Below are 24,307 nucleotides of genomic sequence, written 5' to 3'. Positions count from 1 at the left end.
TTATTCGTGGTTTGAGCACAGTTTGGATAGCCCTAAGTATAGAGTACTACAAGGGACTGAGAAAGTTTGTGAAATATAATTTGTGCAAAGACTTTCTCATGGCCTGAGCACAGAGCCTTGATAAGCCCAGATCACGACAGCTGCATGTACAAAAGGCGTCAAAATATTGAAAACATCTGATTGCGAGATTTACGCATTAGCTGCAAAGAAGTTCAGTTCTTTCGTAACTTCAGCATTCGGTTGGGTCTTGCAAATAATGGTGCAGCACAGGCTTAATTGCTTAGACATCACGGTATGCTCAATTTGCTTGTTCGCAGTGCACAATAATTACCGTATCTTAGGAGGAAAACTTTCCCTTCCACAATCAATAATCTGTTTCACAAATTTGCTCAAAATGTATTTTGCATATGTAGCAGTCAGCCAAATTTAAGCTAGCAGCCATATGTAGCCTACTTAATTACATGTCGGTGCAGACTGACCAGTCCTGGAAACTTGTTTCCACTAGCAGTTCCTCTCTAGCTTGATGCTAACATGTGGGCTAGCATAAGTCAGGGACTCAAGCCATCTTGCAGAAGTCGCCATCACCAAAAGAACATATACTTGCAAACAAACCACACCGCTGAAAACGTTCTATATTAGCATGGATCCATACCTTCCTCACGAACAGTTGGGAGGCCAGAGGTATCTCTCCAGGATGGCTTTGACTCTTCCTCATCTGAAGAGTGACTTGATGCAAGGTCAAGGGAGGCGTGGTCCAGGGACATTTCCGAGTCTGAGTCTGACGTGGTGCGGCGCTTTCGTACCACTTCGCCCGCATCGGGATCTACCGTCAAATAATTTTGCGCACATAAGCAACACTTCGTACTTGCAGTGCATACAAAGAATAGGTCACTGCACTACAAATTCCCATGCAAGCTTTCTTTTAACTTTTCGCTGTTCATATCTTCCCCTAAATTAGCACTGCTATCATGTTGTCACGCTCGCGCAAGATGTGCTTGCTGCATCGGAAACTTCACAAATGTTGCTGTCACTATGATAATGAGATGGGCCTATCGTAATCAGATTGTGTGCTTCTAGTAAACACGGTACTGGTAAGGTTCACAAACTGACATGAGTGCCATCAACTGTTCTGGAATAGTTCTGGAATAGTGACAGATGTATAAACAGCAGCCAGACTCATGCAGCATGATTTGATTTGTGTTGCTTTGCTTCCACGAAGTTTGCCTAATGAATCATTCTGTTCTTTTTGCTCACCGTTTTGACTAACATAATTGTACTATGTACATCTGGTAGCAAACGTGTACAGATTAAAATAGTGCATTATCCATAAGCTCCATAACAAATCCGCAGGCTCCTATTGCAATGTCTTGCACATTACCTTGACAATATAATACAGAGTAGGGGTGTACAAATGGTAATTTTTATACATAATATTAATAATTACTAATAATAAATAGTTATTTCATTAGAATACAAATTGAATAGTGCCAGATGCGAATTGAACCCATACTGAATACTTTCTTAATAGTTTTTAAATAACGAACAGCTGTTTTCACCACTGTAAAACAATGTCCACATCCTAGTATTATTAACATTTGCTGTTATACATTAATAATCTTTACAAGTTTGCACATTATAATATGTTACTTATTGAAAGCACAAATGGAGCATTAGGAAAATATATATAGTTTGTTTGGATACTCAGGACTTTTTTGGAGAGAGAATGATTGCAGTTTAGCCAGTAAAGTCTGGCTCCCTGAACGACGTGGCCTGAGCCATTATGTAACTTCTCATGTTTTATGCTTGGGGATGAAGTTTATCGTAATTTGGCTCCAATTTTATCGTCGTTAAGCACAGTTGATGATTATGAAATATCCCAAAACTGTTTCACAAATATTTGTGTTTGTGAATATAGTGACTGTTAAATTAGAAGACTGAATTGAATAGGACAGTATTTGATTCATTGTTCGAAAGCTTAGCATATTTTCACACGCCCCTAAGAGACAAGCTGCACATACTGCCATACCGCTCATGGCTTAGTCAGTGAAATCCTGTAGCTAATCACATTTGACAGTACATTTTGATAAGCAGTGCATTTGGAATTCACACATGCTACAGCAAATTCCCTTTAAGACAAACACAAATAAAACTTGGAAATGTGTCCAAACACTTTCCCAGAATTTCGCCTTTCCAGAACTTCACTTCAACAGAACCAAGCTCAATAAGTGAGGACTGAAAAAGTGCCTGCACTATTCAGCTTACTAGAGAATGCATCTTAACATACTTTGTCTTGAAGATAACTTACTGCTTGTTGGGAAAAACTACTTCTATTGGATTGAGGACAGTATCTCTATTCTTCAGTCTAAATTGGCAGCTAAAGAAGACATAGGTACGTCACCCAGCACGTCAGTGAAATAAAGAAAATCTTGTGCAGCACTGGAGCCCTTCTGGTGTTATATCTTATCATTCAGAAATCAGCGAGGAGAACAGCACTATAAACAGCACCAACAAAATGGTGTGAAATGGTAACATCCGTGAGTCCTTGAGTAGGAAAATTTAATAAGATTGCCCAAACTGCAAATGTAGTCCAGTTATCTATTTTTATTAGCAGCTGGCTATTACCATCATGCTTTCACCATCTGTTTTGGTATGCCTGGCGTCAGTCAACCTTGCTCTTCATGGCTTGCTTTCTTTTGTAAAAGAAACGAAATGAACTTCAAGCTCAAGTGAGCTATTCTTCATTTTTGTAGCAGTGCTGCGAACCCTGCACTCTGCAATGACGTCATTTTGGTTCTTACGAAAGCTGTGCTCTTCACAAAGTGACGCTCCGAACACTCACAGCACTAATCTATCACTTCAGCTTGAATTCGTGTTAGTCTTTAGCATCGGTTCAATTTCCAATTCTAATGGCAGCCAAAGCTCCTTTTTTTGTCTGCATCAAAATGCACCCACTAAGCCATGCAAGCACTAAGGTCTACTTAAGAAAACGCGGAATGACACTATATAGTCATGGAGACAGGCGTCGTCAGACAGTCATAGTCGCTCAATCGTGCTCTCAATCCTTGTGTGCAATGGTCACACACTAGCCAATGATAGCTGCTCATTTGCAACCTCCTAGCGTGCAGGTGTGTTTTGTTTCCTCATTGTAGCATCCCCCGTAACCTTCTTTCTGCCCCGATGTAGACGCACGTCTGCAGCATTCGACACAGCAAAGGCCACACCCCATTCAACACATGCAGTCAGCTGCAGCGTGTCCCTGCCACGTGTGTTGGTGTGTATGTTTAAGTAAAATACTGGCTTCTAAGCACACATGCTGTTGTTGGGGTCACTGAGACACATTCCAGTACGAATTTCTTTGCCGGCTCTGCTCACAACTGCAACAGCTCTCACTTTGTGCACGCATCTGTGTTTGGTTATTTTTATTCTCAGTGTCTGCCTGCCTCACACTACCCTTCCTGCTAGGGTTGCCAACTCTTGAGTGGATGAAGTCGGGAGGAGGGGGAGGGAAGAGAGGTAAGACAACAGCCAGGGTCGGCTGTTGCTTACCTCTCCTCCCTCCCCCTCCTCCCTCCCATCTCAGTTCCAAGAGATGCCAGTCGGTACGTGCAACAAAGCAGAACAAATTTTTTACAGTCCGACTGTGTTGTGACTCACAACGTGAAAAGTGCATTATAGTTGCTTAACAGAGCTATCAATACGGACAGAGGTACTGTGAATGGTTAAAGCCTGCAACAAAACTAGAACCATGACAAAAACAAAACTGCACTTATGCTTATGCGTGTAGACAACGCAACAGAACACAAAAAAGAAGGATGTGCAAACAAGTTGTCAGGCATTATAAAGATGAAATCAGGTGCATTTATCTATATCCAGTGGAAAAAAAAAAACAGCAAAAGTTATGAAATGTGGCCATCCCGACTGGGTCAACTAGGGACACAGGATATTTACAAAACAATCGCAAATGTCTCGCTAAATTCAAGACGGTCGGCAACCCTACTTCCTGCCCTTTATGGCCATGCGTGCCTGACCAATGGTGTGCGTGTTTGTTTATTACTGAAGCATGATGGTGTCTCCTATCTGATAAGAAATTTTTTTAAAAGCTTCTTTGTGGCTTCTGACAGACTTTTAGGTGATGTGGTCAGTGGTGGTTGAAATGTATAGAGGAGGGGGAAAGTAGGTTCAGGGTAGAGAGGAGGAAGGAGAGGTAGTGGTTCCTGTACTGACTGATTGCCACAAGTGATGATGTCAAAGGGTGAGGGGAGAACCTGAAGGGGAAGTCCCGGTGCCAATGGGATGACACAAGCGATGATGCCATTAATTTGTATTGAGACTCTCGCTACACAGTTAAACCTCAATGTAGAAAACGTCAACATAACGAAATTCTTGATATAATGAAGTATTTAACATTTTATAACTTCTTGTTCATAGAACACCATGTATCTTGAGCTTCAATATAAGGAAGTGTATCGATACACAATTTCAATATAACAAAATTTCACTGCCACCACGAATGAATACTGAGCAATCAACGAAAACTTCGCTGACACAGACGGAATTACATACGGCTACTTGCGAACGCACCTCTCAAATCATGCGCCGTGCTACAGACAGTGGCTGCTGAAGTATAGCAGCATAGGAGCAAGGCCTTCTTGCCATCATGTTCCATATAAAGTCCAAGTGCGATAAGACTCTATCAAGCCCTGCACGCCGTGTATTGTGGATGCAAGGAAAAGTGGGCAAGGGTGAGCCGACAAGGATGGTGGCTTGATGCGCCAGCAAGGAAAGGGAAGGGAGGGGGAGGAGGGGGGCAAGCGCGTGATGGGGGAGGGGAGTGGGGGACATGTGAGCACACATCTCCTTCTCTGGCTGTTAGCGGGGGTGAGCACATATGCAACCCATGTGCCCTACCCTTAAGGTTTTCTGCTGCAGGTGTAAAGGCTGGGCGAGCCGAGATAACTGTGGCTTCACATGTGAGCCTCCTTCCTGCGTGTTTTGTGCTGGAGACTGCGTAATCTCGAGTTTCGGAGACGAGTCGAAGTGAGAGGCAGATGAAGCATTTGCTCCTCTCTGCCTGTGCTCTTCGTGACAGTGTCATCCCACTGCAGGTGACACTATCAGCTGCTGCGGCAGAGTGAACGCGAAGGCACCACAGGCTTCGCATTGTGCCATCAACATGAAGATATCGTTGACACAACATGAATCCATATCTTTGGTCATCAACTACGAAATTCAACAAAATTAGATTCTCTTTCTCATTGAAACTTATTTTTATAATTGCCCGATAATTTGGAAAATTTCATGGCTGCTTCCGTGTAAGAAACATCCGGCGGTGACTGTGCTTATTCGCATAAAAGTTTACTTTCAATCCAACAAAATTTTGCAATTACGAAGTAAGTTGCCGATTTTCCTGACTTGGTTATATCGAGATCTAACCGTACATGTCTTTTCCATCATTTGTGGGGATTAGGAGAAGCAATTGCCTGCATGCACGGCTTAGTTCTTCGCACACATCGATTGCCACAGTGTGTGGCATTTGCAAGTCCCCCCCTCCCCCCCCCCCTTTTTTTAAGCACAGAGGAGCAGGAATGCAGAAGCATATCTTGCATGCTTAATTTGTCACCGACTATACAGACAGAAAGGCCATTGTCTTCCTACCATTGTGCACATGGCTTCTGCGATGATGAACCCTTCCATTGCTATTCCAAGGGCTGCTCGATGTCTTAGCTGTGGAGCGGCTCGTCGTCGACGATGTTGATATGCCAACATTGCGGTGAAGTATGTCAAATGATGAGTTGTGGTACGCTAGCGCCGACCTCTGGGAAGTGACAGAGCAGGGAAAAAAATCACCAGTCTATTTAGCACATGGATATCATATGTGCATGCTGTGCTTCATGCGCACTGACTCAGCCTTGATAATGCGTAAACATAAGAGGAATAAAGCTATCTGTGCACTGCACAATGTAGTGAATTCCTTAAGAGTCAATTATAGAATACACAATTTGGTTTCTCACACTCTGCAATGAAATACCTATACTAAATACTTATTCGTTCTAATAATCATACCAAACTAATATATATTTGTGTTAGTGCAATGGGGTTATAGAGACATCGACCTTACTCTACATCAACATGACAGTACTGTACTAACTCAATACCAACCGAAATCATGGAAGCCCTGGTTCCACTGAGACTCTCGTCGTAAGGAATTTTCTTGCCCCTCATCCTAGCCCAAACATAGCACAGATGTTGACGAACCTAAACAAACAAAACAAAACAGAAGAAAAATCAATGAGGCAGTTATGTACACTATCAGTGTTGTCGCACTGGTGACAACACTAATGTAACAGCTTTCTAAAAGAATTTGACAACTACGCTGCTAGAAAACTATGTGCAAATTCTGCAGTTACTGCCACAAACACTTGTGAGTGGTTTATGTCTTATCACTAACTGCATAAAGCATCTACTTTCTTGTTGCAGCATTTCGTAACCATTATAGTATCACTTATCACATATGAGAATTGTGTGTTTGTTCTGTATTTGTTTCTCCTGTCATCCCAGAAGCCCATTAGTCACCAGAGTAATTGTGGAGGTTTTGTAGGGAGTTTTGGGGGTCATTCCACACAGACGATGTAATTAAGGTGGTGGCAAGTATACCATTATTGTTCAGCGCTGGCAAAAATTGCATGTGACTGCATAACCAAGGGGGCTGTCACAATGTGAGACACATGGGCAGCGACGAGGCTGCAAGGAACTGCACACAAACCCTTCTGTTCAGAATGCAGTAGCCGAGGAAGATGTAGATGCCGGTGATGAGACAGACTGTGGGAAAAGCGAGGCGCAGCTCTGGCGGCTCGTCGCTGACTGACAGAAGAGCAAGCGTCCAGCAACTGCCGACCAGCGGCAGAAGCAGTACGCTGACCCACAGCAGGACTCTGCAAGAAGAACACGGGCGATTGACTAATTGATTCACTGGTTGATTAGGCTTTACCTCACAAGCAATGCACAGGCTATGAGGAGCACCAGAGTACGGGGCTCTGGATTCATTTTCACCATGGGGAAGTTTCTAGCACACACCTAAACCTAAGTACATGAATGCTTTCGCTCACTGCCCCTATCATAATGCAGCTGCGGTTGCAGGAGATCAAACCCGTGACCTTGTGCTCGGCAGCAGGATGCTATAGCTACATGGCCACTGCAGTGCGTAGGCAATATCCTGAAGCAGCGAAACAAAAGAAGAAAACAAAGAAGTAGGATGACACAGATGCTGACACTGCCGGCGTGATGCCACTTTTTTCCATTCTGCCTGCTGTTTTTACAGTGTATTAGTACTTCAAGATGGTGCTTGCAAGAACGACAAGACCACGCAAGTCTCTGTCACATAAGTCTTAGTTAAAGTCCTATAGGTCATTCTTAACTACGTGGCATGACACTGCAATTCCCACACTGCTTATTTGTTCATTTTAACATGAGAGCATCTATGACGTTGTATAATTTATGTGTGGAGTATTGCATGGCATCATGGACAACTACAATGGTGCACAATGGTCCTTGCAGGTGGTCAACCACTGTAGCCGCGACTCTCTCCTGTTTGTTCTATGCTCTCGCTATGCTGGAAAGTTTCCTCTGGCTCCGTAATTGAGTTCTCTGTGTGATTACAATCAATAAACAAGTACATTTAATTACCATTGAGAGTAAAAATCATTATAATTTTCATTATGATGTTGCCGTCTTGTAAGAATTCTAGCAGTTTGGTGAATTAGGTTTGCTGTGAAATGATAAAGAAATAGTCCAGAAGATAAGGAGACAAGTAAGACATAGAAAAACAAGATTCAACATCACAACTTTTGGCATGCGCCACTACGTTTAACACTGGACAGCAAAACCGACCCCTTTGCCTTGAATCTCTCATTTTATCATGACGCCCTGAAACATTTTTCGAACTAGTCATAGAATGGCCGCACTATTAAAGTATGCTGTCCCATGAATCTCATGCTGGAAAAATTCTTCAAATCCTTAAAATATAAGTGCAATTACCGCACCGATACCCGGCTTTCTCTCTCTCTTGATCTCCGCTAGCGTGCTGGAAGCTACACAACAGAGACGCCGAGAGGACAAAGCCTCGACCAAAAGTTGAGTGTCGCGGCGGCAAAAGGGCTTGTCGCAGCTTCCCGTGGTGGCCACGGTAGACTATACTACAGAGCATGCTGCCGCCATTTTGGAGGCTATGTGCAGCTAACGGAGCTGTATGCAGCGCAAAGATGAAATGATTTTTGTCTTTTTGAGATGGCAGAGACATATATTTTTCATTTATTTAACTAAAGATTAGCAATTGCGTATTAGTGTGAACGCTCTCGCGTTTATGAAATCAGCCGCCAGTAGTGATGGTCGGCCAACTGCTTTCGATCAGTTTTCAATGACGACGTTGCGGATGCAAGAGCAGGCGTCTGTTTACTGCTTTTGACATGAGATTGCAAATTCGCTGCTGCATGTAGTGCGATACCAGCGCGGTTCAGCCTTAATTTATGTTGCCGTTCCGCAGGTTTCCTTGCCTGCTAAGGTACACGCACAAAAATTATTAATCCATAATATTTTGCCATATAAGCGTGACATGTTTGTCCCTTCACCCATATGGTGCCAAAAACAGCTTTCAAGGTAAACAAATAAATAAATCATGAGGCCTGCATAGGTGGTTCGTATTTAGCATTTCACTAACCTCAAGTTTCCAAAGTCCATGACAGTGTCCTTGATCTGGACACTAGCTCGTATTGACAGCGAGAAGATCACAAGGGTTGCCTGCGTAAAGGTGCCAGAAAAATGAAGACCCCCCACTCCTTCCCTCAATTCATTAACCCTTGCTACAATGTCATGTGACAAAGCTTACCAGAACCATGACACAGATTGGTCCCACCATGCTCCAGACAATGTTCTCATACATTGAAAGCCAGCAACTGCAAAGAAAAAAAATGTTTTCATGAAGTTCAGATTTCCACAGCTCACTCCTTCTAGCCCAAGGCATAAGAAAAAACTCTACAGCAACTAAAAAAAAGCAAAAAAAAGGGGAGACGCTCGCATCATTTTTTAGCCAATGTTTGGCTGAACATCATCACATGTCGGAGTTCAGGTGCCACATGCACATCAATAAACAAAGCAAGACCTGTGCTTTGGACCTTTCGCTGTGTTTCATATGTGCACATCACACGTTCGTCACAGCGCATATGCAATTTCACTCTGCCAAGAAAAAAAACTGACATGACCTTCAGGAAATATCGATTAAAACAAAGGGTTCACTGCAAAATATGACCAACTAAAGAGTGGTTCAGTAGAAAATTGTGCGGCTGCTGAAATTTGGCGACCCGAGTTGGACAAGCATCAGAAAGGGCATGCAGCCAAATGCCTACTGCAGCTATGTGGTTACATGCCTTACCTGGCACCTAGCATCATACTATGATAGTGAGTGTACGACGGTGACCAGTGCAGGTAAAAAGGTGCTTATGACTTTCAGCAGGCTTCGCTTAAGGCTTGTAATTGTCAGCAGCTTGTTCTTTAATAGAAATAAGAAGTTATTTTGAATTGCCAAGACACAAGCACCACTTACATAAGCCCACTCACAGACCCAACCTGTCCTAACCCACAGCTGATTACACATTTGACTGACGGTAGTTTCCAAGCACTCCTGTAAAGCTTCAAAAGTAATTTAACAAAGCATATAAGTGTTATTACGATAAGCCTCCTCCTATAGTGTTAACACAGCCGGAATGTGCCACTAAAGTCATTCATCCTTGCAATAGAGCTCCATTGCTGCTTTGCATGAATGCTAAAGATCCTTCAGAGTGCTCCGACATGACCGGTCAAATATATCCCGCAAGAATGCTTGCATGCTAATTTGCAAACATATCACAGTGCTTGAACAACACATGGGAGGGTTGATGGGGTCTGTTGGACGTGGCTTACATTTTGAGAGTGTTGCATGTTGCAGTACATCTAATTCCATTCAGGTGACAGAAACCTAGGTCTGCCTTCCCAAGCATCGCTACATCAAGGAAATATACTAGGTTTTATACCGTATCTTTCAGAGCAACATCAAGCTTTCGAAATTTTTCGTTGCCATTCCTTCAAGACATTGGCATAATTGACAAGCTCTAGATATCCTATTTACAACAATACCGTCACTTTTGTCACACCTGTACATACAATGACTATATATTTCCTTGCCTTCTTTTCTTTCTCTCCTTTTTTCCACTCTCCTCCTCCTAGGGCCTTTCTGTCCCCTTTCCTATGCAGAGTAGCATGTAAGTCCTTACGTATGTGCCAGCTTAATTCTCTGTGTTTCATTAAAGGGAATCATGTTACTGCAAGGCAGGTATGAAAAAACAGATGCAAGAAGAAATTAAAACGACAACACAAATAGTACCCCCTTTCAGTAACATGAATCCCTACAAACTTCCTCAACTTTCAGTCATTACAAGCTTAATTAACACCAGACCAGAACAAACTTTTTCCTAAACTGCGAAGCATTCTTTCTGAGAAACCCGTATGGGTTTCCTTTGTGGCTTCGTGCTACATTCGGGTGGATGACAATTGTTTCCCTTTCATGATGCTTCCTCCACCTTGCGGTATTCCGCAGAACTGATTTGCCAGGCTTTATTAAAGAGCTTTCTCTCTCCAGGCAAGACAGAGATACGTAATTTCATTCAGAACAACTTACAAGTTGTGGGTAGCATAGTGGTCAGCCCGCACCCCGACGGCCAACCCAACAACCACGGCTGGTGCGCCATAGCCGAGAGAATAGTAGAAGCGCATGTGTCCGTGGTTGACGTCCTTCATCTCAGTCAGCATGCGGTACAGGTGGACTGCATCCAGCGACAGCCATGAGAAGACGCACAGGAAGCCATAGTGCAGAGAGATGGCCAGCAGCTTGCAAGGAAACTGCAGAGTAAGGGCATTCGAAACGAAAGCATCAAAATGTGAGGATTCCATTGGACCATAAAGCTGTACAAAGCTTTTGCCCGAGTCAAAGCAAAACATTCCCTTGGTGAGAACACAGCGAAAAATGAGGAAAGTGAAACAAAGGAAACGAACACACACACAGTTCTGACTTGTAACTAAGTTCATTTAGCCCTTTCTGTTCCTAATTTTACTACTGAAGCGAGAAACGTATATTGTGTATCCAAATGAGAAAGGCTAAATAAAAAAATATCAGTACACTTTTCTGCAACCTATTAAAGGCTTTTCTCATGAATTGCCAACAAATGAAGGCATTGAAGACAGTGTACGGTTATTCGGCCACAAAATATTCGAAGAACATTTTTGTGCCACCCAAGGCAAGTGACGTGTCTTTGGCAGCATGCTCAAAAGATGCCGCACAGAGGGTTAAGTTCAGCTTGATGCGACTCTGGGACGTTTACAAAATATCAGGAAGAGCCACAATTATATGGCATTGAAAAATGATGAGTTATGTCATCATAGTTGGTGAGTCAGATTTCTAGGACTAGTGTTAGCGCTTGCTTTTTTTCATGTCGGATATTTGCTGTAAAGCGTTATGATTACTGCAGGGATCATTGGCCTAGAAAGGCCAACGATTCCACGCCAACTTCAAAGTCATATTGGGTAAATTGGTTAGAAATGAGTAGCATATATTATCGAAGCAATCTTTAAAAAACTGCAGGGCTGTAAACATCTAATTTTCTTTTACCAGCCTTTAAATAAGCAGATGACGCATGCACCTTGTGACTAGTGGTTGTGACGTAAATCCCAGCACGTTGTCTCTGAGAATTTCGGAGTGTTGTGGGCAGCTGCAGGCACAGCTTATTCTCGGAGGTCATACTGCGGAGCCGCGCTGGTTTTCAACATTTCCGCTTATGCATCAGTTCCAGCGAGTAGTAATGGCAATGTATTTTTTTTTAAAGTTTCGGTATGTATCAAAAACACATTCCTGTGAGGTATTGTGACGCATCCACTCTTATTTCAAACCTAAAATTTTGCCTGGAGTCTGCTCTATATCTATACTATAACTGAAGCTAGGCTTCTTGCGAAATCCAAAATTTCATTGTAGTTGGCCTTTAAGAACAATGACGGTTTTAGTTACTGAGTGAAAATGAAAAAAAAAGAAGAAAGCAAGAAGCAATTGCGACAACCACACAGCCTTTGCCTGTGCAGCTTCCTGTTGTCTGTTGAGTTGTTTTCACCACATAACATTGTACAACAATTTTAATGTGAACAGGCAAGTGTAATATGGAACAGCTCTTATAGGTAATATCTCAAAAGTTCAATTTCAAACTGTTATGTAGCTAGTTGCAAGAAATGATTCATGCCCCCAACTAAAGAGTACAAGTTCAAATCACACAGACTGCGCACAAAGTGGCGAAACCAGAAATGAAGGAGCAGTTATGCACAGGGTGGGAGAAAGTTCATGAAAGGAAAAATTGTCATCCATTTCAATGTAGCACAAACCTACAAAGGAAACCTGTGTGTGTTCCTCAGAAAGAAAACTTCGCAGAGGAAGAAAAATGCACCCTGGTATGGGATGTGAACCTGGGACCAGCGCCTTTCTGGTGCGATCACTCCACCATCTGAGCAAAACAGGAGGCTTGCAGGTCGCAGAGCGAGGGTGAGTGTATCGACAACCCGAAAGACTGGGACACTGAAACATGTGCATTCTAACATGCTCACATTTCATTTGTCTGCAATAGAAAAACATCACAAACTTTACAAAGCCTCAACTTTGTGTCGAAGTATGCCACGTTTCACTTGTGGAATTTGCCAGTACCAGCGAGTGCTTTGTACTGTAATACTGACCTCTTGGTACAGGAGCGTTCGACGTAACTTGAGGGCAACCAGGAAGAGAAGCAGTGAGACGAAAAGGCAGCCAACAAGGTTCCGGTGGATCGAGTTGGAGTTTGTACAGGTCCCACGGAGAAGGCTTAGCACGAGCCAGGTCAGGAAAAGCATGACGAGTGCGCCGACCAGACCGGACCAGGCCACCGCTCCTTCTGCCGTTGAAACCTCAGCCAAATGCTGGAGAAAGAAGGAAAACGAAATGGCACTGTGTACACAATGGTGGCGACAAATCAACATAGTACAGTCGACTTCCGTCAATTCGATCGTGACGAGACCGACGAAACTGATCGAATTATCCGGCGGGTCGAATTAAAGAAAATGCAGAAATAACGCCATTACACACCGCTGATTAGTTGTGCTGTACTTGCCCGATTCTAACACGCACACGAATCAAATATGTGCCCACTTTCTACGTGTCCAAAGTAAAAAAAAAGAACTAACGTAGAAATAACATTAATGCTCCTAAAGAAAGTAGAAATCGAATGCTCGCCCGATTTTTTAGCACAAGGAAAAAAGGCCGGGAATTTAATGTGTCGCATAACGGTAGCTGGTTTTTAAAGTCGGCTTCGCTGCATAGTTTTTAAGGTCAGCTTTGCAGCGATACACTTGCGTTGTACGGTAAAGCATACAAACGCTGCGAAGGCGGTTTATGGTATTGTATCCGATTCACCGTGCAGGCAATTTTCATTCCAATTTTCTTGGAAAACAAAAAAGGCGCATGTTAGAATCGGGTAAATATCGTAATCAGACACTGTAAGCAACAGTTATTGCTCGAAATTCTTCCTAGGGCTGGCAGAAAATAGGCATTTTTGACTGGAGATGACGTGTGTTCAGTACATTCCCTGTCCCGTAAGCTCCGCCGAGACAGACACTGCCACTAAGGGGGCTGCTATAGGGGTCACCACAGGGGTCAACATAGGGGCCAGGCACGTGCGTTCTGGCTGGTCAGGTTCCAACCATTCAGCGCAAGCCAACTTTAGGATAGAGATAACGAAAGTTTGGTCCCATAGAAATGCTGGGCACCGGCGGGATCGATTTAAACGAAAAATCGAATTAACCAAAGCCAAATTAACGGAAGTCTACTGTGTGTGTTTAGAAGCAGACACTACCCATTGGTGTGAGCATAGAATCAGCAATTGACTAGATAATACAACACAATGTTTATCCTTTTGAACAAACAAAGCTTAAGTTTACTTGATTCATCTGCAGTTCTTGAACTTACTACAGTTGAGCCATATGATAAAAAAAAGTTGCATCCGACATGACAACACCGACATGACAATGCCGTCATTATATTCAATATTCATTTTAAGAATACAATATTTGTTAAATGTTAATACCAATGAGAAACATTTCAGATTTGATTTGTTACATCCCATAATTCGATCATTATAATCAGTGTTCATTACATAGAGGTGCAACTGTAGTTTATGAGGTGCTGCACATTACTGTTTGTTTCACCAATGGGGTGCAAAGTCACCTGTCCCTGTTTGTTTCACAGCTGTAGTGCAGACTTTGTACGACGGAGTTGCTAAATTAATCTAGCAGTTTTAGAACTCTCCTTTTGGAGACTGCAAAAAATACGAGATGTGAGCCCTTTTCTATAGCCTTCATTTCCAACCAGCAAATTCTGTTGAGTGTGCTGTTGCACAGCAGACAATAAAGAGCGATCACATGGAGCTTGGCCTTTGAGACAAAGTATGCACCCGATCTGAGAGGGCATGCTGCGTGTCGCTCCCTCCTTTGTCTAGATATGTGCACAGTGGACCTTCCTCGGCAGGTACAGAAGGCAGTGGAAAAGGGACACGTGTGGTGCAACAGTCAAAGTGGCATGATATGCTAGAAGCACTATTGTGCAGACAGTGCAGGTACCATCCTGTATGAGCACAGAACTGGTGTGCCCCATTTCACTAATGTTGAATTCCAATGGCGGAGTCGGAGCAGCCGACGGACTCCGCAAGCGAGCACTCGTCTCTGGCGTAGAGCAACACCTCCAGATCCACGAATGGAACACAACCTGCGCCGCCGGAGCAAGGCGGAAGCGGAACTTCTATCGCCGAGTTACCCAGGATGCCTTGCGTGTTGTCATGTCCTTCCACTGTTTGCTCCCAGCACCACCGCACCAGTCACTTGTCTCTTTAGCGCCGTTCACCTGTTTTTTCAAAAGTGCAGAATGGATATCTCGCCAAGCGTGCAGCAGCTTTTGCTTCCTCGCGAGTCGTGACCGGTGGTGCCTCCCAGCAGACAAATGTGGTAAAGGAAATATGTCACGCAGAGTTCCGGTCCACTCCGCCAATTTTGGCGGAGCATCTTTTTCTGCTCCACGGAGTGACTCTCGCTCTGAACCCCCTCTGACTCTCTCATTGGAACACCTTACTCCCGCCCTCACTCTGTCATTGGAAGAAACTTGCTCCAAAACGAGCAGAAAAACTTGCTCCGACTCCGCCATTGGAATTCAACATTACTCCTGCCCTCACTCTGTCATTGGAACAAACTTGCTCCAAAATGAGCTGAAAAACTTGCTCCGACTGCGCCATTAGAATTCAACATAAGTGCTAGACAAACTGACCGAACTTATTAGACAAAGTCGGGATAATGTCTCAAGTGGCAAAAGGTGCAGGAGGGGACCGATAGGCAACAATATGGTGGCATTGAAGGCAAGCTTGCAGCGATGTGCCTGGTTATTGCATCAACTAGGGTGATGGGATGGTGGCATACGATCGCCCTTTCAGCCATGAGCAGATAAGAAAGCAGGAAGTGTGACAAATCTAGCCATACTGAAGACGTTTTTCTTTGCAGCGTTTATTCGTCACGTTGTAAAACACCGACACAAATGTGGCCTCAATGTAGCAAAAGGAGAGACGAGTAATAGCTGCGCATAGGAGAAGTTTGTAAGAAGTGGTCATGAGGCACTGGCCTAAGAAAAGGAAACAGAAAAGATGAATTGAGAGGTCTTATTCTTTGACAATCATGGATTGTGTTCTTTGACATTTACTATGCGTTATAGTAAGAGGGACATTCTGAAAGTAAGTTTCGTCATTTATTTTCACACTGGAACTTTATTGCAAAAAAATAAATAAAAAGAATACACTATGGCATCACAAACTACTGTTGGGCGAGTTGGTTATGCATGATTACAATGAAGGCGCCAAATAAAACAACGGACGAAACGTCTCTTGTTTTATTTGGCACCTTCAATGTAATCATGAAAAAACTACTGAGACACTGAGACATTTTTTGTAGCGTGCAATCAGTTTGAAGAAACCACTATGGTAAAACTCTGTGCCCTGCGACTATTGAGTACTATTGAGTACATGCAATGAAAACCAAGTACCCTGCCCATGAAAATAAGAAGGAAAAAAATGTTGCGCTGACCCATACCTCACGGCTGACAATGTCTGTCAGAACTGCAAAGCTGCTGAGGTGGTCACAGGAGCAGTTGACGTACGCAGCGTCAAATCCTTCAACCTTGCAGCCTCGGCTTGACCACTTGCCGCGACCACTTTGATGCAAAAACACAGGACAGGAAAGAAGGAGATAACTTCAGCAAGGTCCGGCATGAATCAAGGTTGAAATTACTGCGCTATCTCGTTACCTAGTATGAATAATGTTTGAGATAATGGCTTTCTGTTTCAAACACTTGTACTGACAAAGGAGTTCTTGTGGCCAATGGTCACTCCAGCAAAAAAGATAACAATCATTAAAAGGAAGAGCGTTTTTGAATGACCAGGGCCAAGCTATCAGCCCAGGCACATGGCATGCTGGACTAGGTACGCCAGCCACCTCGAATGATTTCAGTGTCAGCTCATTTCTATCAATAAAGTTTATCCTTCCTCCTCCTCCATCATACGCAACACTATTTCTCTGATGAAATGATACATGTGCAAAAGTTGGTAGTGTTATTCACAGCTGTGCAGTTCTTACCTCATCTTCAATAAAGAGGCTTTACTTTCTTAAAAGTTAACTGAATTTTGTTTAGCAGCTGTTAAACATAGTAAGTTGAAAGCTCTTAGGTCAGCTTGACATTTTTTATAATCGTTATGTCAATAAAAAAAAAAAGAATGCTCACATCAGTTCTCTATGTTCTCTTGATAACCACACATTATCACCTGTATGTTAACCACCACTCACAGCTACAGCTTAACAGGTTTTCAAGGTAAGCACTGTCTGCTTAAAATGTAACTCTTGGAGGTTGTGAATGTTGTAACTGAATTGCTCTTGTAATCAAGGTTAAGGCACCTGTCATACAGGCTTTTGATAAAGCCTACAGCAAAATTTCGAATGCAAGTGACGCACTGATTCTAGGCATTCCAGCTCAGACCTTTCTTTTTTGTGAAGTTCGCCACACATACACCAGGTGGCATTACTAGTCCTTAAAATATTTAAGGCTGTATTTATTTTACATTTATTATATATTAGTTCTAAGTGAAAACGAGTAGCCGGTACAACGTTAAGGTGTTAACATCTCCTAAATATTATGTATTAAAAAAGCAAGGGCTGCAATTTACACCAACATTCCCCAATCTAAAAAATATTAAGTACCAGCATTTTACAAGATTTCAGATCCTTGTTAGATGCTCATATAGTCCAAGGTTGGCAATGGCACCTTCTGATGCACCTTGTGCATTTCAGTTGCAGTTCATGAAATGCAATATGTGCCTTCAACTGCAACTGAGAGCGGCCACGCAACAGCACTCGATGTGAACATTAACTTACTTCAATGCTCCTTTAAGCTCAATAAATATAGAACCACATGAGGGACGTGCAGCTAAACCTGAAGGCAATAAATCTTGGCACACTACTGCACTTTCATGAACGCAAGATGACCACTAATATTTTGTGAGGAGTGACGTTTGTTGGACTGGATAGCATGAAAAGCAACATAAGTGTAATAATGAGAACTAAGAAACCATAATGTCACTGCAACGCCTAGCAAACAATTAATATGCAATCCACTGCAGCAAACTTCATGGTAGCAAATCGTGTGATTCAGCCTGTATTCCCTGTAGAAGGTTTCTAAAGTAAAGGGCTGTACACTGACTGCTAAATTGTTGCATTAAATCACACCGAGTCACTTTCTCACATATACACACTCCCTCCTGCGCATGTGCATCCCTATTCTCTCTGGTGTATTGGCACGTCTGCTTTTTCCCTCATCTCAGTTGTCTGGTGGTCGAGTTTGCTGCAATTCAAAGCCCTAAAATGGGGACAAGGTGTCCAATTATAAGCAAGGTACTAAACACAATGCGAGCGTTTTTCTCAGGCAGTTCCAGAAAGAAAAGAAAATTTGTGTTGTGCTACATTTGTGCAAATCCAGTAGTCAATCCGAACCGCTTATTGGGAGTCTCACCTGGAGGAAAACATCCAGAAGACACACTGCGGGTGCTCGCCACGAGATAAAATCCTCGGGAAACGAAAGCGAACTTTGATCTGGCCGACGGGAGTGCCAGCGTTGGCAGGTTGGACCACCAGCGTTGTTACAGGGCTTCCGAGTGCCAGTTCCACGCCAAATTTTTGCCTGCAAAGTTGGACACATTGGCAGAACCATGTCCCAGCAAGACAACATGAATTAGGCGAGTGCTATGCTAAAAAGCTAAGGAATCTAGGTTAAATCTGTTGGCTATGCAAAAGTGCCCCTATATATGTGTGTGTACGTACGGTAAACTTTCGTTATATTCGACTACAATTAATTCGATCTTTTGGTTATTCTGATCCTAACTGAGGGTCCTGGCCGGCGCCCATACATTTATATGAGCCCAAAGTTTCATTATTTTGATCCTAACACTGGCCTTTGCCAGAGCATTTGAACTTGGCCAGTCAGCATTCATGTGCCTGGCCTCTATGGCGACCTCAATAGCGACCCTTTAGTCGCAATATCTGTCTTGGTGGAGCTTAGGGGACAGCAAATGCATTGAACGCATGCCATCACCCGTTGAAAACGCCTATTTTTGGCCAGCACTAGGAAGGGTTTCAAGCAATAACAGTAGCTCACAATGTCCGATTACGGCATTTATCCAATTATAACATGTGGCTTTTTTATTCTCTCAGAAAAACTGGGTCGAAAATTGCCTGCGCGGCACAATCCTATGCAAAACCAAATCAAACTTCGCAACATTTGTGTGCTTTACCGCACAACATAAATGTATGGCGGTAAAGCTGACTTTAAAAAAACCTTGGAGAGAAGCTGACTTTAGAAAACCGGCCACTATTGTTCAACACATTATTTTCCTACAAAAAAATTGGGTGTACGTTAGGTTTCTACTTTGTTTAGGAGCTTTAATGTAATTTCTACGTTAGCTTTTTACTTCGGACACAGAAAGTACGCGTACGTTTGATTCGGGGGGCGTGTTTAGACTCTGGCAAATACTGCCAAATGAATAGGCAGTGTGTAATGAAGTTTTTTCCACATTTTGTTTAATTCTACCCACCAGATAATTCAGTCAGTTTCGGCGGTACGGCCAGGGCCGAATTAACGTAAGTCGACTGTATTGTATTACTAACAGTAAAATTCATCATCACAAGCATACCATCATCATCAGCCTATTTTATGCAAAATTCAGTGCAGGACTTAATCATAGATTTATTACATTTAATGATAACCAGATATCAAAAATATTGCTCACAGACGTTGAAATCATGCATGTTGACAAAGCAGTCAATAATAATTCCAAGGCTTGTGATGAATTCTAAATTATGAGTACATATTACGAATTATCATTTTAATTTTCGATTGATTACTTTATACAATAGCTTGATAACAAAAAGTGTTGACAATACAGTTAATACTAATAATTGCCAGGCATGTGATGACTACTAAACTGTGATTTGGTTTCAAAAAATTTAATAATTATTAGATTACATTTGATGATAACCGGATAAATAAAATATAGATTGTATATCCTGAAATCTTGCATGTCGACATAGCAGTCAATAATAATTGCTAGGCTCATGATGACTCCTATATTACAATACTATTTTGCAAATTTTCATTATCCTTAAGTGTTTCTGCATCTGATATTAGTATTTAAAGTCCTGGACATGAAACTGTAATTGCAAGTTCTATATATATTTTTTTTCACATATTAAGTCATATTTATGTCTTTCATTAGGTTTTACTTTCTCAGACAGTTAATAATTTTGGCCTCATGAATACTAAGTTAATGCGGGTTAACTGTAGCATAGTGTCATCATACTCTAGTCAAATCGTAAAGACTTTGCCATACTGTTACACTGCGGCGATGGTATGACAAAATGTAAATGCGTCGACATATGGGCATGTCAATACAAAGAAAAAAATCAAGTGCTGTACGCACCTTATGGTTTGATCAAAAGCAGCTGGAAATAGGCCATCCAAGTTTGGGTAGACACTGTAGACAACAACTGCCTTCTTTGTGAAGCTACGTGAAGGTGATTCTGAAAACAACAGATGCGCCAAAGTTACACGCTTCATTAACACATTTTTCGTTCACTCAAAAACATCCATTTTTGCTAAGGTCTCTTCGAACCACAGTGTTGATAGAACCAAGAGTGTTGTTACGCCACTAGAGAAATTTATTAATTCCAGGTAAATTCACCAATTAGGCTTGTCAATTAGCCAATGGACTACTACCCCATAAGCAAACATCTGGTTTGTAAGAGCACAGGTAAAAGAAGAAAAAAATAAATAAAATGTATTGAGGAAACCTCTGTATTGGCAACAACTGCTCAAGTTTAGTTAATTAACGACCACCGCCTAAAAAAAGTATGGTATTCATAGTAAAGAAAAAACACAACCTGGTAGCTTTTTCTCCAGCTTTCATGTGGCTAAAAGACCTCAATCTACAAAACCACTGCGAAATCAGTCATATCAAGCAAAGATATAGTTCAGACCTTGTTAGGAAGCACGAAGCAGTGAGAACAAGCAGTTCTGAATTCAGTTGCAATTTCCTTCACCAATACCATAACTTAGTTTTCCCAACTAGTGCATTATGAGTGATTTCCAAGAGAATAAATCTGCTGATCCGGAGTAGTTCAATCATTTTAGCACAGGCATGTAGCTAGGGAGAGTGCTCAGATGTCAGAAAAGCACCTGAAATTCTATCAACCTCACTGGGACGGCCATGCTAAAATGAAGGAACTGGGACCGAAATTACAACGCCTTTTGCTTGAAAATGCTGTTCGCTATTGGCAAGCCACCTTTGCTATGTCCAACATTACAATTGGCTCGCACCTGCTCTTACGAACAATTCATTGTGCAAAAGCTGTTTGGTGAACATGGATCCTGGTTATAAGCAAGATAGAGAAACTCTTCCATGTATGACCTTACAATTAACATATAACACCTTACAATGTCTCGGTTACGCCACTGCTTTAGCGTGGTCTTTAGGTTTGCTTCCTTGCATTGCTTATTTGCTTCCCTGCATTGTGTATTATCCCAACTAATAGTGGCACCAAGCATGGTTCAAATGAAGACAAAGTACTAGCTGCACATGCTGGGGCTTGCCTCTTGTGCCCTTGCATTGTGCAGTCATCATGAATTCACACCGACTCACTCAACTCCCAATGCTTCATCTAGGGGCCATATCTAAGTTTCCATGTCATAAGACAAGCAAACTGTGTTCATATGTGCGGATTGCAACAAAGGATGGTGTCGCCATTAGCTTGGCAAACTGCCTCACAGGAAAGCTTGCTTAACGATTATGAAAAGAGGCAATGCTTTCAGTGACTACGCGATCTATATATAAAAGAAAAGTCAAATTATGCAGTTCAATGCCTTAAAGAAACGCATGGCCTATGAGAAAGAACATATTGGGAAACTCGAGTGTCGGCCAGCTGAGGTTCTTTAACATGCACCTATATCTAAGTGCCAAAGTGTTTCTGTATTTTGCCACATTCGGAATGTAGCCGCCATGGCCAGGTGTTGAACCTGCAACCTTGTGCTTAGCAGCAGAATGCCAAAGCTATTACGCCACTGCCATCTCTGCTGTGATCAATGTGGGAGCAATTAGCAGGGCATTGAGGTGCCGACTGGCTGCCAAACAGTTGTGCGCCATTCATCATAATCAACAGCCTATTGACGTTTACTGCAGGTCAAAGAAAGACCTCTCCCAGCAATAGCCAGTTACCCCCGTCTTGTGCCAGCTGACCCCATCTTAAGCCTGCGAATTTCCTCATTTCATCACACCACCTAATTCTCTGCTGTTCTCGACTGCGCTTTCCTTCTCTTGGAACCCATTCTGTAACTCTAGTAGACCACCACTTATCTGCCCTATGCTTTACATGGCCAGCCCAACTCCATTAGAATATCGAACACCCCTTGTTCTCTCTAATTCACACGGCAATTTTACTTTCTCTAAACGTTATGCCTAAAATTTTTCGTTCTGCCACTCATTGCGCAGTCCTTAACTTCATCTGAAGCTTCTTTGTTAACCTCCAAGTTTCTGCGCTATATGCGTGCCAATGCGCGTGGCCTACAGACACACCTGATTTTTCAGTGATGCCAAGGGATGCCAGTGAGAGGGAGATGGAAGTGATTTCGGGGTTTGGCTTTCGCAGCACATAGTTGTTGTATTTAGGTAGCCAGACTGATGGTCCGTCAGGAGCTCCATGCTCAATGAAGGAACCTTTCGTTTCAGCTGCTGATATGGTGTCCATTCCGAGCACTGCACAGAAGACAAAAGCCATTTTAGGGCATGAAGTACCACTATGGCAGTAAGTCACCGCATGCAGGTACGCACTGTTGGTGTTAAAAGTTTATGAAACATAGAAACCGTAAAACGATTCTTAGAAAATATTCTGTGCAGAATGGGTATGAAGTATGCAAATAAAGAGTAGTTTGTACACAGGCGTACTCACTCATAATGATCCCAGATATAACAAATTATTGATTATAACGACTACATTTCACTGCATATACGCTTTTCTGATATGGCCTATTGAAACTGCATTCAGATATAACAAACATTTTCGAAAGCATCGTGCTGTCACAAAGAACACTTCAAGCTCCATCACGGTAAAAGGAGGGCCACGCGACATTTGGTCACGCACCCAAAGCACGGAGGCATGACTGAACTGGGCTCACGGCAGCACACTCCATCGCTTCAATCCAAACGCGAAGAAGATGCAGCCGTCGTGATGAGTGAATGCCATGCACAGATTTCTGAAGCCACAAGGAAAGCCCCTCGCTTTCAACCATACTAGGTAAACATGATTTCAAGGCTCGACTCCAGCATTCTTTAGGGCAAGGCAGTACAGCGCAACATTACTGGTACAGCGCACGGCAGTGGTGGCCTCCGGCACTCGTTGCGCAGTTCTCTGTGACACCGTAAACACTGCGCCTATTAGGATGATTTGGACTAATTGCCGGACATGCTGCTATTGTATAGAAGGATTGGAACGATATAGTGGGTCGTCCTCTTCAGTGATTTTGCTCGTAAATGCTGCTCGTGCTGAGTCCGTGCCCAACACTAGCAGTCAGTCCCAAACAACGGTGACTCATAAACGCCTTTGCAAGTGGTGGAGGTTGCTTCGGCCTACAACGTCAATCCTGGAACTTCGATCCTATACCCTGCGCTCAGCCATGCCTGAAGACGCATCCAGCAAACATCTCCTACTCCATCATTGCTGTATATAATCACATGGTCCGAGTCGGCGTGAATGTGGCACAACAAGCCACTGCCATGCAAAGTTGCAAAGAGTTGGGGGTTACTACATTGTTATTGGGAAATCGCAGTGGTGTCGTTGCTGATAACGGTTCGCAATGGCAGTCTACCTTTCGAACTTGATACTTTTTCGGCCCAAGCGACACAGAAAATGTAACTTCATGGCTCTTTGCATGCGTGTGGCTGATGCTGCAGCCCTAACGGCAAGACTTTGCAAAATGCCACCATGCCACAGTAGTTTCTGCTTTCAGCCAATTAGAATGCTTCACTACTGTTTGCAGAATCCACATCCACTGATAGTAAAATATATCACAAGCTCTGGAAGAAAGAATGGCGGTGGCTGCACTCACATTTTCGAAATGGCAGGTGATTGGAACCAGCCGGGTGCAGTTTTGAAAGAGCTATGACGCCGCATTTCATTCTTTAGATGACGTTTTTTGACAGAAAGTCACAGTTAAATGTGGGAAAGTGCCGGGAACAAAAATGAAGATACTGAAAATTCAACTTTCAGACCAGAATGGTGTCGAATCGTCACTGCCGACGGCAGCTTCAGCATCATTAATTTTGCGAGTTTCGAAGGGTGAGTTCACATATAAAAAACTACTGATACAATGGCCACTTTTTTTGCAGAAATATTGAGTTTGTTATAAATGGGTTCAACTACACTTATATATGTGACATATGCAGCGTGCAATCCTTTACAAAAGTTCGAAAGCTACTCAGACATTCAAATAATGGAGTTTAATATCCTGAAGCAACACACAGGCTATGAGAGCCACTGCAGTAAGAGTCTCCATATCAGTTTTGACTGTCTGGGCTTTTTAGATTGC

General features: G+C 42.8%; 1 protein-coding gene across 1 annotated transcript in view; it reads right to left on the bottom strand.

Annotated features, from left to right (window-relative positions):
• Window positions 1-24,307, bottom strand: part of stan (Protocadherin-like wing polarity protein stan) — a 70,510-nt gene that overhangs the window by 3,980 nt on the left and 42,223 nt on the right. Inside the window, exons 20-31 of the mRNA XM_075668842.1 lie at window positions 22,299-22,478; window positions 20,151-20,250; window positions 18,188-18,355; window positions 16,219-16,339; window positions 12,796-13,014; window positions 10,706-10,926; window positions 8,882-8,948; window positions 8,714-8,793; window positions 6,764-6,932; window positions 6,160-6,255; window positions 5,656-5,815; window positions 653-823 (exon numbers count right to left, since the gene is read on the bottom strand). Coding sequence (XP_075524957.1) covers window positions 653-823; window positions 5,656-5,815; window positions 6,160-6,255; window positions 6,764-6,932; window positions 8,714-8,793; window positions 8,882-8,948; window positions 10,706-10,926; window positions 12,796-13,014; window positions 16,219-16,339; window positions 18,188-18,355; window positions 20,151-20,250; window positions 22,299-22,478 — 1,752 coding nt within the window. The remainder of the gene's footprint in view (window positions 1-652; window positions 824-5,655; window positions 5,816-6,159; window positions 6,256-6,763; window positions 6,933-8,713; window positions 8,794-8,881; window positions 8,949-10,705; window positions 10,927-12,795; window positions 13,015-16,218; window positions 16,340-18,187; window positions 18,356-20,150; window positions 20,251-22,298; window positions 22,479-24,307) is intronic.

This window comes from Dermacentor variabilis, chromosome 9 (assembly GCF_050947875.1).
Source record: "Dermacentor variabilis isolate Ectoservices chromosome 9, ASM5094787v1, whole genome shotgun sequence".
Classification (NCBI taxonomy): Eukaryota; Metazoa; Arthropoda; class Arachnida; order Ixodida; family Ixodidae; genus Dermacentor; species Dermacentor variabilis.
The sequence above is the reverse complement of the archived record's forward strand: the minus strand, read 5'-3'. Positions and strand labels throughout refer to the sequence as shown.